We start from the raw sequence: 14,641 nt of genomic DNA, 5'->3' as shown, positions 1-14,641 counted from the left end.
TATATTTACGCCCAGTGTAATCTGTTTCGTCAGATAACCGATACTGATTATTCTCTGGCGTTGACGTGTTAAATTTAGGAAGCAGGTGTGAGAATTTGTAACTATGAAGAATCTTTGATAGTGAAATAAACTGACACATGGTGCTCGTTTCCCCCGCAGAAAATCTGAAATATTTGTAAAGGTAAGCAAAACATATGGCAAGTTACGGAAGATGATGAGATTGTAATATATATCATTATGTGATCTATCATGTCCGAAGTCCAGTGAGGGAGGTGGCGACCCAACACAACATTTGAATCTCACACTTTTTTTATATGACTAGATCTACACGCTGCCATGTTGTGTTTGTCAAAAGTCGCCGTTGGTCAATCTACAGCAATGAAATACGTCATGTGATAAAGAAATAAAATACAGCCCTTTCCATAATCATGAGAAGTCCATTGTCTAGAGTTAAGTGTACGATTCCGACTACATCATACCCATGCGTTTATGAATCACTATCAGTTAGTGATGATAATAGGTGTTCGCGAAAAGCTGCGCATATCCCGTCCAACCAGTGGCACCCTTCACAAACACGTGCAAAGGCAAGTCAAATGTTCACCTGAACGAAAACGGAAACATATGGTACAAGTCAAAATAGGGAATTTCATTGACATCAGTTTGATCTCCCATTTTTGTCGTAAAAGGCGACTAACGGGATCGGGTGGTCCAGCTCGGTGTCTTGGTTGATGCATGTCATCGTATCCCAATTGTGTAGATCGATGCTCGTGATGTCACTCACTAGATTGTTTGGTCCAGACTTGATTATTTACAGACCGTCATGTAGCTGGAAGATTGCTGTGTGCGGCGTTAAACAACAAACCAAAAGCCCTGTCACACCGCCGAAGGCCTGGCTCGATTTCCCACATGAATACAATATGTAAAGACTTTTCCCCGCCGTGATATTGCTCCAATATTGCTAAAAACGACGTGAAACCATTATGTATTCACTCGTTGTTCTCAGTTCGGGCGGCATCTCCAGTAGAAGCAAACATTAATAAGTTTCCACAATTTTCCCAATCTCATTAAAATCTCGCTGCCGCTGAACAAAATATCTGAGGACATCCCATTACGGGTCATGTCAGAACGACCTTTCGTGAACTTTGACCGACCACTGAAATGACTAACAAGAAGTCGACATCAGCCAATTAGAAAAACTCTTTTTCATAATCAAGATCGTTATTTTGTTCCGGCCAGCACTTTTCCGTAAGTTAAAATATTCGTCACAAGAAGTGTTACATTGTCATTTAACCAGCATAACATTTGTATCATGCTTTTGATTTCTTATAAACGGTATCATATGTGTGCCTCATCCTAGACTTAAGAAAATTAAAATTTGTCATAACATATTACGTCAAATATTTAGTCTTCATAATAACAATACCATTGTCAGAAGCATGATAAAACTTCGTAACGAGCAACAAGAGTCGTCTCTAAGTCGCAACTGTTGCGCTCGACTTGTCTAATTATCATGCATGGAATCCTATTTTTACCATCCGTTTCTATTGATCGGATCTTGTGATGGAATGAATAATTTTGGAGAAGGATATTCGGGGCTTACAAAACGTGAATATCTAGAGATCCTTTCAAGACTTGCCATTGATCTATTGATTGTTATGTCAACGTACACGCACTGAAGACAGGGCAGACATTGGAACGTGAATGCATCATTTGATTCTGGCTGTAAGGCTATCATTTCCGTTAAAAATCGTTATTCGTCAATTTAGTCATGACTGCCACAGCTGGTGTTTTGGTATTCATATCCTTTGCATTGCTCACATCACAAATATTAAAATCGTTAGTTTCCTAACAGCAGATTTGCTTGAACAAATAAAGCGCGATTTCGATCTGAGACGTGTTTAAATGAGATATCAAGAGGAAATCATATTCTCTAAATATGACAGCTTGTGATAAAAAGGTTATGGTACATGTAAGAATAAAAATTGTTTTTGTTTAAGACTTTTTACCTACATTTAATTGTCAATCTCATTAAAACCAGATCTTAGTTCTCGCTATCGCTAAACAAAGATCTGAGGACCCCCCAGTATGGGTTACGACAGAACGAAATTTCATCCGACCAATCAGAGCGTCGCTTACCAGATCGTGAAAGTGACATTCGGAATGTGTTTTCTGATCATGGAACCTCTTAAACGTTAAGACGGCGTACTGAACGACAGTTACGGCCCATACGACTGATTCCGTCAAAATTATTATATCATCTATCTCTCGCTTCCGTGGGATAGACATTTGAACGGAGGAGGCGTTGCACAGTACTTTGGAAGCACTGCCATACAAACTCAACCATATATTAGATATCCCGGAATGTTCGTTTGATCAGGTTTCAAAATTTTAATAGAGAACTGTGTCAACACATTTTTCAAGCGTAGTCTGAAATGGAAGTCGCCAGGTTGAAACGAGCGTCGTAAAGCTCGAAAAAGCTGCAATAAAGTTTAGTGTATACATTAGAGTCACCTTGCTTGTATCGCATATCATCAGTTTTAAGCACAAACATACGTGTTCAAACTGCACAAAACATGATCCAGTGTTTGTTAGATCATATAATATATCAGTATTGATTTTAGCCATGCCTCTGACATTTGAATACACATTGGACCGCCTCCGTGGTCTTGTGGTAGAGGGGGCGGTCGGGTAGCCTAGTGGTTAAAGCGTTCGCTCGTCACGCCGAAGACCCGGGTTCGATTCCCGACATGGGTACAATATGTGAAGCCCATTTCTGGTGTCCCCCGCCGTGATATTGCTGGAATATTGCTAAAAGCGGCGTAAAACCATACTCACTCACTTGTGGTAGAGCGTCTTCCCGGAGAGCGGAAGGTCGGGGTTTCGATCACCGGCCACGTCAGACCAAAAAAACGTTAGAAGATGGTACTTGTAGCTGGCGCTCGGCATTGAGGAGCTAAAACAAGGTCTGGTCGGCTCGGAGTCAGTAGTGCTATAATAATAATAATAATAATAATCTATATTAGTGCAATAAACTTGAACGCGTCGTTAAACCCCATTTCACCACCAACACATTTGCAGGTGCTTCAGTTTAGTGTTCGGACGCGTTGTGAGCATGTACAAAAAAATGGGATATGATAGTATTACTCACCTGAGATACCTCTAAAGATTGGGGTAAATAATATTATGTCTTTGGCTACCCATGCTTGTCGTTAGACGCGACGTTGCTTGTCGAAAGAGGCGACTAACGGTATCGAGTGGTCAGATGCGTAGATCGATGCTCATGATGTCAGTCACTAGACTGTCTGGCCCAGGCTCGATTATTTACAGACCGTCGCCATATAGCTGGAGTATTTCCGAGTTAAACAAAATATTGTTTAAATCGGTGTTAAACCAAACTCTTTCACTCGTTCGTAATGCTCTCAACCCATGGACGGACCACCCAAGGCTGCTCTATTTACAGGCCTACCTGATAGGGCTAGAACCACTATTTACAGACCGTCGCCATAAAGCTGGAGTATTTCCGAGTTAAACAAAATATTGTTTAAATCGGTGTTAAACCAAACTCTTTCACTCGTTCGTAATGCTCTCAACCCATGGACGGACCACCCAAGGCTGCTCTATTTACAGGCCTACCTGATAGGGCTAGAATACGTAGACATGTTTTTCCTGTAATAGTTAATGTTTCTTTATGCACAATGAAGTGTAGATGAAGTCCGGGAGTCTACGTAAACCCTAGTCTTGATGAGACATGAAATTCAAGAACATGAGTATAGTGCTGACAACCAAGGGTCATAATCAGGGCGAACCCGGGATTCAAACTCGAGGTCCGCGGATCCTGACATGACCAGGAAACTCTGCACAGCGAACTGCTTGGCTCCAAACCTTTGGGCCACCAATGTCCAAGGTGGGTAGGACATTATAACACGTACATTCTGAAAGCATCTTGTATCAAACGAACTGTCAATACAAGACATTAAATGTTTTTCTTTTCATTTGGGATATTTTTTAACTGTTGCCCAGATAGTATTTTCCAGTATTTGTAACAATATGCAGCTCCCTGTTTCAAACTTCCCCCTCAATAAAAGATGAATCGGAAAATCGGTAGAATCAGATTAACCTTGTCAGTTCCGAGATACGCCTTATTTTGGGATGGCATTATTCACAGTGAAACAAGCAGTAATGATATCGTTCTCTATGCACATAAAGAGACATGCGTTTAACGGGCGGATCTGGTCTTGGTACTGTTTCTGCTATCAATGTGCAAATAATTGATCACGGACCTCACTGATGCCACGGATAGCTTCGCCCCAGGCAACAATCGGAGCTCGGTTTGTGTCGGTATTCAATAGTTAACCAGACCAAGTTATTATTGCACGTTGTCTGTGGCCTGATGTCCTCCGAAAGGATGATTTCTAAGAACTGATGCAGAATCCTAATGTTTTTGTATATATTTACTCGAATTAACACAGTGTGCACACCCGTGTTACATTTATACTGCTATAGTGCTCCATTTGCTCTAGAATGTCGTGGAAGAAATTTTGATATTTGTTAAAATATCATATGTAAATGGGCTTAAGATGTTTGGGCTTTTTTCTATTAATCAAAGTTTTACACAGCTTTGCCTAAGTTAACAATCAGTGTCACTGTTGAAATCACAACTCCTCGCGTCAACTCAGTATAAGGCCAAGCCTATCATGCGGCGAGAGTGGTCACTCTGGGTCACAAATTATAGCATTGCGGAGGCCTTAATCCCCTGATGCTTCAATGTTTAAATGAATTCAAGTCTCTTAAGGAAGAGAATATTTGGATGTCAACTTCTACATTATGAGGAACACAACGTTTCGGAGTATGTACTGACTCCTTCATCAGGTGAAAAATGCTACTTCTTGGAGATTTAAGGTGCGCTTTCCGACATTGTGCGTATTTCGCACACGGTAATTACTGCTGTGAGGCTGAGAACATACATATATATATATATATAGAAAAGTAATAACATAACAAAGGTTGAAACCTAACAAGGGTAGCCACATAATTGGCGCTGATAGGTGGTTAGCAATGGACAAATGGAAGCCAACACTAAACAGTAAATTAACGCTGATAGTTGATAGCGCAGGACAGCTGGAAGCCAGGACTTATATTATGACAGATAGGCAATGGGCCCTGGGTAAACGAGAGCCCGGGGGTAATTAGCACTGATAGGTAATAGGATGGGCAAGTGGAAGCCAGCTAGATAATTAGAACTGACAATGATCAAAGCAATAAATCCCAAGCTGTGGGCAGATAGGTTCCCTGGTCACGGTTCAGGGCTGGCCGGTGTCTCCTGATGTCAATGGCTTCTTGTAGTTTTCTTTGTCGCCAGTTGTTGTTGTTGGTAGACACGACTTTGGAGGCTCCCCACATGATATTATGGTCTTGGTTCTTGAGGATGTGTTTGGAAATAGCGGATTTCAGGTCTTGTTTGTTGACCGAGGTCTGATATTCTTTCAGTATGGTGTTGAGTGGTCTGAGGGTTTCTGCAATGTACTGGTGGCCACAGTTGCAGGGGATCTGGTATATAAATCCTCTATGGGTTGGTACATGGTCTGCTCCTGTCTCTGCCATTGGCTCGTTGATGGGTCTTGACATCTATGTTGGCTTTGTTCTTGACGAGGCGGGACATATGATGAGTGACAGGGCCTTGGTAGGGTAGGGTGATTCTGATGGGCGATAGGGCAGGTTTGGGTCTGGGATGGGAGTTTTGGAAGGTCTTGAGGGTGGTTTTGGAGACGAGTAGTTGTTTTGGGAAGGGTAACTGTTGAAGACAGTGAAGGTTTTCATGAGATGGTCCAGTTCACTGTTGAGAGCATGAAGGTGGCAAATGGATTTGTTTTATCTGGGACGGTGGCAGTTGTAGTGGATGTGATGAGTTTTGAAATAAAATATGTTTTAACTACCTTAGTTAATGAAAACTTGATATATAATGGAATTGCTGATTACAACACCTTCCGAGTAGCTGAGAGTTAGGACACGAAATCAGATGATCAGTCGTCGGAAGATCCGTGTTTCATTTGAACCTATAACGATAGGTGGAATAACATCTCTTAATATCAGCATGTCAAAGCTGTCTGGCTTTTCTTTCTTCTTGGGATTTGGGATGACCCCCTTTGGTCAGTCAACTGCAGATATTAAACGCTTACCAGGGAAGATAATTCAGAATAAAGTCCTTCAAGACAAGCTTGTTGCATGCAATGTTCTCCTTGTGAAAGAACTAAGATAAATCGAGGGTGTTTCTCTTTTTAATTCACGTTTTAAAAACACAATACACGAATATATCACGTTATTCTTCGACAATATATCTCCATGTTACACAAGACTTCTCGTTTATACCATACCGTTTGTACATCCAGAGGTGGGCATCTTTGGTCATGCATTCAGCAAGAAGAATGTTTGACACACATTATGTCATTGTTTCGAGACGTTCAATCGTCTGTTCGTGTTTGGTGCTCGCTCCGTTATATTGCTGGCATATTGGTGGAATAATACTAAATCATTCTCAATCACGTGCGTGTGCATCAAATAAAGTATATTAACTCGTCTATAACCTGAAACTATAAATCTTACTCTAGTTTTCAGATTAAACGATTTACCAATATTTACTCGCTCCAACGATGGCTCCAAGTCCATGGATTTACGGTAATTCTATCCTTATCATAGGCAAGTCCAGATAATGGGACAGTAAGGACGCCAGTCTTTAAATAGGACAACTTGTTCTTTATTGTACAATCTAGAACATATATTTTTTTACAATAATCATTGCCTTAGAATAGCCTTAGGGACTTACGCAAGAAAACAGCATTATCACTATCCCCCGCCATGGGGCACATGAGAACTGTCTTTTGTTTATATAGTAGTGAATATAAACTATGAAAAAGAGTCATATATTACCTCAAGAAGACAAAGGAACTTGGGCCGCAGAAAAAATGATTAAATGTGGAATTAATACACACAAGAGACCCCTTCTCAATCTGAAGTTATGAACAGCCCAAGTGGATACCCTGGTCGGTCTTACAGACCCTGATACAAATATATATCAAATACAGCCCATGCAAGTCTATAATGTTTGGCAAGTCTAAATTACTGCAGTATAATGAAGAGAGTCACTGGGCTCCCTTTTATATATTTTTATTTAGATGACTGAACAACTGTTTTTTTCTGTACGACATGTTCATTTCAGAGACTAGATGTTAGTCTATGGATACCCCTACTCTTTAAATCCTGTATCTACACCATGCCTACTGATAATGTATAGGATAACACGTCGAACCTGCCTGAACGCACGTCTAATACCGAGATCTTTATAAACCTGGTGTTTAGTCGCGGTGTCGAGGTCAAGCAAGGCTGAACGAAATTCACTATGTAAGCGGGTCACGAGAAGAAGTGTGTGCGAGCATCTGATGAAGAAGAAAAGGGTGTTCGGCATTACTTATAAATATATTTTTCCGATGCGAGTCTTCTGATTGGCCTATGACAGACACGTTGGTGATGACGTCACGCTAAAAATAGCTCGCCAGCAGTCACGGTCAAGTGAATAAAAGGTCAACGCCACTGGATAGCCTTACCCAGCTCAAAATCAGAAATCAAAAGTGTCACTAAACAAAAAATCAACAAAAAATGGCAAAATATATACCAAAACTCAAATAGCCAAATCTGGAAAGTACTAAAAAAAACCCTAAATAAACCAAAAATACTACACCCATCCAAAAAAATCGACAGAATAATTACTAAACTACAAACAGGCCACACCAAACTAAATAATCACCGTAAAATAGCTAATCTACACACAACAGGAAACTGCCCACATTGCAAACAACAATAAACACCAGAACACGTACTCATTCACTGCACACACTTCCATACACACCGAACAACACTACAGACCACCCTAAATCTTAAAACCGGACTTACACTAGAATCAATCCTAAACCCACAAAATAAATTAGAAAAATTCAAAGCCTTAGGCATATGCCTAATTAAAACCGGACTAATTAGTCGCATTTAAACCCCAAATAAAATATTAAAACCAAAACTACCTTATCTAACAACCACCCAAACACACACAGCTCCCTTAGTTCGTCCCCCACCCACTCTTGGCATTCTTTCCAAATCTCAAAATTACTATATAAGCATCCCCTAAGCCCCCCTCCTGGGTTGCACAAACTCACTTTTCCCCTTTTTGGAAACACATTAAATGGCCTGGCCGGGCCCGTGTGCGACATACGCTTGCAGTCGGAAAGCGCACGTTAAATCTCCAATATAAGTAAGTAAGTAAGGATAGCCTGTGTTGCGAGTTGGCCCTCGAGATAAGCGAGCCACATATTTTATTGACACTACTTCTGATGTTCAGCTGGAATGAATAAAACACCCTAGCGTTTTACCGAGGTGGTTAAATATATCAGTGTACTCTCATAAATGGTCTGGGTTTTTTTTAAAAACAAAAGTTTATAAAACATAACCACCGCAGTGTTGTCTTTGAAAATTGTCCGCTTACATCTGATGACAGCATTTGATGGAAGTGAATACTTCAATGTCTCTCGTTCAGTTTGTTGTAATACTTGTGTTGGTACCTGTGGTGCTGGTGGTAGTGATGGCAGCAGACAGCTGTTGCTAATTTGCTGCTGCTGCGGTAGATGACTGTTTACTTGCTGCTGCGGTGGTGGTGATAGATAACTGTTTACTTGCTGCTGCTGCTGCAGCTGTGATGGTGGTGATAGATAACTGTTTACTTGCTGCCGCGGTGGTGGTGGTAGATAACTGTTTACTTGCTGCCGTTGCGTTCAGTTTGTTGTAATACTTGTGTTGGTACCTGTGGTGCTGGTGGTAGTGATGGCAGCAGACAGCTGTTGCTAATTTGCTGCTGCTGCGGTAGATAACTGTACACTTGCTGCTGCGGTGGTGGTGATAGATAACTGTTTACTTGCTGCTGCTGCTGCTGCTGCTGCAGCTGTGGTTGTGGTGGTGATAGATAACTGTTTACTTGCTGCCCCGGTGGTGGTGGTAGATAACTGTTTAGTTGCAGCTGTTGTTGCAGTGGTGGTGGTGATAGATAACTGTTTACTTGCTACTGCTGCTGCGGTGGTGGTGGTGGTGGTGGTGGTGATAGATAACTGTAAACTTGCTGCTGCTGTGGTGGTGATAGATAACTGTTTACTTTCTGCTGCTGCAATTGTGATGTTGGTAGATAACTGTTTACTTGCTGCTGCTGCGGTGGTGGTGATGATAGATAACTGTTTACTTGCTGCTGCTGCGGCGGTGGTGATAGATAACTGTTTACTTGCTGCCACTGCGGCGGGGGTAGATAACTGTTTACTTGCTGCTGCTGCTGCGGTGGTGGTGGTGATAGATAACTCTTTACTTGCTGTTGCTGCGGTGGTTGTGATAGATAACTGTTTACTTGCTGCTGCGGTGTTGGTGATAGATAACTGTTTACTTGCTGCTGCTGCGGTTGTGGTGATAGATAACTGTAAACTTACTGCTGCTGCGATGGTGGTGGTAATAGATAACTGTTGACTTCCTGCTGCCGCGCAGGTGATAGATAACTTTTTACTTGCTGCTGCTGCGGTGGTGACAGATGACTGTTTACTTGCTGCTGCTGCGGTGGTGGTGGTGATAGATAACTGTTTACTTGCTGCTGCTGCTGCGGTGGTGGTGATAGATAACTGTTTACTTGCTGCTGCTGCTGCGGTTGTGGTGATAGATAACTGTAAACTTACTGCTGCTGCGATGGTGGTGGTGATAGATAACTGTTGACTTCCTGCTGCTGCGCAGGTGATAGATAACTGTTTACTTGCTGCTGCTGCGGTGGTGACAGATGACTGTTTACTTGCTGCTGCTGCGGTGGTGGTGGTGATAGATAACTGTTTACTTGCTGCTGCTGCGGTTGTGGTGACAGATGAATGTTTACTTGCTGCTGCTGCGATGGTGGTGGTGATAGATAACTGTTTACTTGCTGCTGCTGCGGTGGTGATAGATAACTGTTTACTTGCTGCTGCTGCTGCTGCTGCTGCTGCTGCTGCGGTGGTGATAGATAACTGTTTACTTGCTGCTGCTGCTGCTGCTGCTGCTGCGGTGGTGGTGGGGATAGATAACTGTTTACTTGTTGCTGTGGTGGTGGTGGTGATAGATAGCTATTGGTTACTTGCTGATCTTCATCTGAATGTTTTGCATGGATATGTCGTACCAGGTGGTAAGGCCAGACATACTGCTTGGAACATTTGGAGCAAATATACTTGTTGACACATCACTGGTTGAATATGAAATGAACTCCACACCTGTCTTGACCACACTATTTATACATTTTGAAGATTGGGCTCTGGAATCCAGCTGTTGAACGTTTTGAGATAATCCATCCCTTTGACAAAGATTTCTTTCTGACCAGCTCTCTTTCTCTTCTTGAGTACTTTTTTTCCACTCGCCAATACTATCAGCAGACTTAAAAATTCTCTGCATTTCTTTTTCATAAATAACTTCCTTGAACTGGATCATCAGCCATATCTTTCACATGATATACAGGTATACCATCTCCATAATATCGTCTTCTTATGATAAATATTCCTTCTGTCCATTTTTCTTGATAGTCTCTTTGAAAAGTATGTCTAAGATGAGACAGTCTCACTTGAACACCCACTTTGAACTTAACATGTTTCTTGATTGGTTTAGCCCTTACCTTCACTTTAGTCACAAACTTAGATTTTACAGGTTTGATTAATGTGTCATTGTATTGTTCTTTCCATACTAAAGCTTAATTCCTCTTATTAATGTCTGATGGTGTTCTTTCGTTCAGTGATCTGTGTGGTCTGTAATTCTAGTCTTTAACCAGATCTTGTAGTACACCCAGGTAATGATATGTTTGCTTGTGTGTGAAATATATGTACATGGTAGTCCTGGGGGTACGAATAACACGCTCATCATAGGACGCTTTGGTTTTATTTTGGGTCACATAATACGTAATTCCCTTTGTTGTTATTGAATTCACGGCCTTTGTCCGACCTTATGATCTTTGGCAAAGACGCGGTTGTAAATATTTTCCCCATGACTTTGACCACAGGATCTGGGGTTTTGTTTTTCATGGGTTCCACCCTTAGATATCTTGAAAAAATATTGATTGTTATTAACAAGTACTTGACTTTGTCATTGTCCGAAGCTATGTTGGACACGTCTGCTATGTCTATATCCCACCGAGCATTCAAACCTGTACCTACCACTCTGTTGCGCTTGAACGTATACCTCAAAGGCCTCTGAAGCGAATAGGCATCTTCGGAAGCAAGCCACTTCTTAATGCGATGTGATCCGATATCAAATTTTCCATCCTTTTTCACAATATGATAGAGTTTAGTTGGTCCAGAAAAGGAGACAGGATGTTTTGGATTAAAATAATCACAAGATAAATACTCCTTCCTTCCTTCATCGGGCTTTGATAAAACTATAAATGAGAATAACTCTCTTTACTACAGGTATTCATATCACACGCTTCACTTCAGGCTCAGTGCAGCCGGTCCATTGCCTGCATGGCTAGCCGAGACAGTTGGCATACGTTTATCCTTTACCTCCTGCATACCAAGGCAAAACACACACACATTATTCTCCATTCTGTTGTGGTTTTAAACTGTTATCAAAGAAAGGCAAATGGGATATTGATTTACTGTTTGTTTGATTACAATTTCAAACAAGAGTTTGCCACTAACGTGGCTGTATCCCCCGCCCCTGTTGCAGAATTTATGACATAATATCATCTAAACAGACCCTAACCTCTTTTAACCGAGGTGGAACTTGTCATGGAAATTGTAAAAAAAAGAAGAATTTGCAACCTAAGTCCATCTTGTTGCCATGGAAACGTAAAAAATAAAAATCTCTAAAATTTCTAAATAGCAAAAGGCACCAGTTCAGCATGTACCTGACAGACCTGCAAAGTTTCATGAAAAAATATTGAACGGTTTGTGAGTTATACTCCGGAAACGAGCCCTACCCCCACAGAACCTCAGTCCATCTTGTTGCCATGGAAACGTAAAAAAAATAAAGATTTCTTCAATTTCTAAATAGCAAAAGGCACCAGTTCAGCGTGTACCTGACAGACCTGCAAAGTTTCATGAAAAAATATTGAACGGTTTCTGAGTTATACTCCGGAAACGAACCCTACCCTCACAGAACCTAAGTCCATCTTGTTGCCATGGAAACGTAAAAAATAAAAATTTCTAAAATTTCTAAATAGCAAAGGGCACCAGTCAAGCATGTACCTGACAGACCTGCAAAGTTTCATGAAAAAATATTGAACGGTTTATGAGTTATTCTCCGGAAACGAAACGTGACGGACGGAGCCCGTTTCTATTTCCCCCGCCAATTTTGTTGGGCGGGGGATAATAACACTTACACATCGTCCACTTACGGGCACATACTTAACACCAACATGACTGGGTAATGACAAAGAGATTACAACACGGTGGCGGTCAAGAGGTCATACTCTATCCAACACATTCACTAGGTTTCTGAATGGAACACACGCCAGCGGTGGGCAGTTGCCCCCCTAGATTTTTCCTAGAAACAGTTTTATTTGAATCAAGTTGGGGACAAGTGATACTTGTACAAATATTTGCCCCCCCCCCTGTCAAAAAAAAGTTAACTACGGCCTTGAAATCATTGGACAATTTTAGTAATGAAAAAACCCGTGAAGATCCAGGGTAGAATAGGTCTTCAGCAACCCATAATGCCGTAAAAGGCGACTATGCTTGTCGTGAGAGGCGACTAACGGGATCGGGTGTTCAGGGTCGCTGACTTGCGTGGATTAATGGGAGACACCGCCCCACATTTGCTCGCTAGGTGGCGCAATTGTACTACTGGTTAAAAGCCACAACCGGTCAGCTTTCAAAGTGGCTCGTATCGAAGATTCACTCGACCGTTATCAACAATGCCAAGATACTGCTCTGTTCCGGGTTGTAAAAATAAGATTGGAGGACATAAACACCCTTAAGACCCTGACCTGCAACAAAAATGGCGCCTGGCCGTAAGAAGACTTGATGTTCCAACAAAGAATCTGTGGAAGCCAGGGACAGGCCACGTAGTCTGTAGGGCTCACTTCACTGATGATGATTTTGTGGATACACAATTAGGTTCGTAAAAACAGTATTATTTTTTCTGTTGAGAATGATAAATAATTATCTATGCATGGTTTTCTTACTGTTTTTTTTTTTGTATGTTGGCAAAGAAAAGCGAAAAAGCAGAATATATTAGCCTATAACAAATATCGAATAGCCAATATCCTCATGATACTGGTAACTGGGCCCTGTTTATCAGCTGTTCATTCACAGACCCAAACATTAATGAATAAGCCTAAACATTTGATTGTATATTTATTTATGTATGTTATTATGTAAACAATCTTTCTTTTATTAACTATAACTATGAAGTAAATTTATTCATAGACAAAAATGTACTTGTCAAAATGTGATTTATTAATATTGAATAGCCAATATCCTCATGCTACTGGTAGCTGGGCTCTGTTCATCAGCTGTTCCTTCACAGACCCATTTACCAATGTTTACCTCAGTTAATGTGATGAAGTTTCTGCTTGCATAAAGCAATGTAAAGATATAATATATATAATCAGAGCTCCATATAACTTTTTGACCAATTGAGTTTTTACTCTAGGGTTTCTATTTTAATTGGGTTATAAGTATAACATTTTTCATAAGGTAACCAATATTATTTCACTCATCCATTCATCACCTTATTGGGAATTTCCCAAAATGAGTGAACATTTATTAGATGTATATAACTGTACTTAATATATAGGCTTGACTCAGAAAGTAAATTAGCTCATAATTGTGTTTCGGAAATTAGCCCCGTTGTACGCTTGCTGAAAAAGCTTCATTGGGTACTGTTTTTACACATTTGAGTTTTTCCTTTAATGCGTTCGTTTTTGTACGCAAGATAATTAGAAAGTATTTGGGTTTCGAATATGTTTTGGGAGTATTTTACACAAATATGCAGCTTATCTGTAGGTCTGTTTTGCGTACACACACACACTTTGATAATGAATATCATTAAAATGACCTTGAATGTGTCTTCAACTTGTGTATTGTTGATTTATTCCATGTTTGCAAGTGAATTAAGATATTATTATTTTGGTTGATCCATTGTTAATGTTTGTTCTTGTTGCTTTGTGTTTAATTCCTGTTTTTAAGGAGCCATACAAACGATGACAAGCCTGAAGCTTCCCACTGAAAAATTACTCAACGAGGCCTGGGAAACTCAGTTTTGTACAAGTTTCTATTATTGGTAAACTCTTTAAGTAAATCACTGGAGGAATTTGAGGTAGATCGACATGTAACATTACTTCAGTGTAGAAATATTTTCACTTGCATTTCTATTTAATTAATGAGACTTACAAAAAATTAAAAGCTACATGCTTATTTTTTTAATTCTTAAGAGGAAAATCACCTCAATATGCATTTGTTTTTATTTCAACAAATTGAAACCTTTCATTTTTCTGTAACTTACGTTAAATGTATTTAACATAAGGTGAACGAAGTCGTCTCCGGGCAGCTGCGGTTCCCTCCATCCTCCCACATACATCATGCACCGGTACATCAACACTACCAACTTGACCAAA

The 14,641-nt window shown here is 40.6% G+C and overlaps 2 protein-coding genes across 2 annotated transcripts in view; one reads left to right on the top strand and one right to left on the bottom strand.

Moving 5' to 3' along the window:
* Nucleotides 1–14,641, top strand: part of LOC124134981 (sulfotransferase 1B1-like) — a 38,171-nt gene that overhangs the window by 5,710 nt on the left and 17,820 nt on the right. The gene's annotated exons all lie outside the window — the stretch shown is intronic.
* On the bottom strand, nucleotides 8,883–10,521 carry LOC125379999 (serine-rich adhesin for platelets-like). Its single transcript, XM_048395961.1, has 2 exons — nucleotides 10,437–10,521; nucleotides 8,883–10,138 (listed from the first exon to the last, which is right to left on the bottom strand). The coding sequence occupies exons 1-2, from the start codon at nucleotides 10,519–10,521 to the stop codon at nucleotides 8,883–8,885; spliced, it is 1,341 nt and encodes a 446-aa protein (XP_048251918.1).

This window comes from Haliotis rufescens, unplaced genomic scaffold (assembly GCF_023055435.1).
Source record: "Haliotis rufescens isolate VD_foot unplaced genomic scaffold, xgHalRufe1.0.p SCAF_15, whole genome shotgun sequence".
Taxonomy (NCBI): Eukaryota; Metazoa; Mollusca; class Gastropoda; order Lepetellida; family Haliotidae; genus Haliotis; species Haliotis rufescens.
Note: the sequence above shows the minus strand (reverse complement) of the source record. Positions and strands in the feature narration are given on the sequence as shown.

Coding starts and splice junctions, on each gene's coding strand:
- LOC125379999 (XM_048395961.1), bottom strand. CDS start 10,521: ATGATCCAGTTCAAGGAAGTTATTTATGAAAAAGAAATGCAGAGAATT. Junction 10,139..10,436: donor TATTGGCGAGTGGAAAAAAA/GTACTCAAGAAG, acceptor CCACCACCACAG/CAACAAGTAAACAGTTATCT.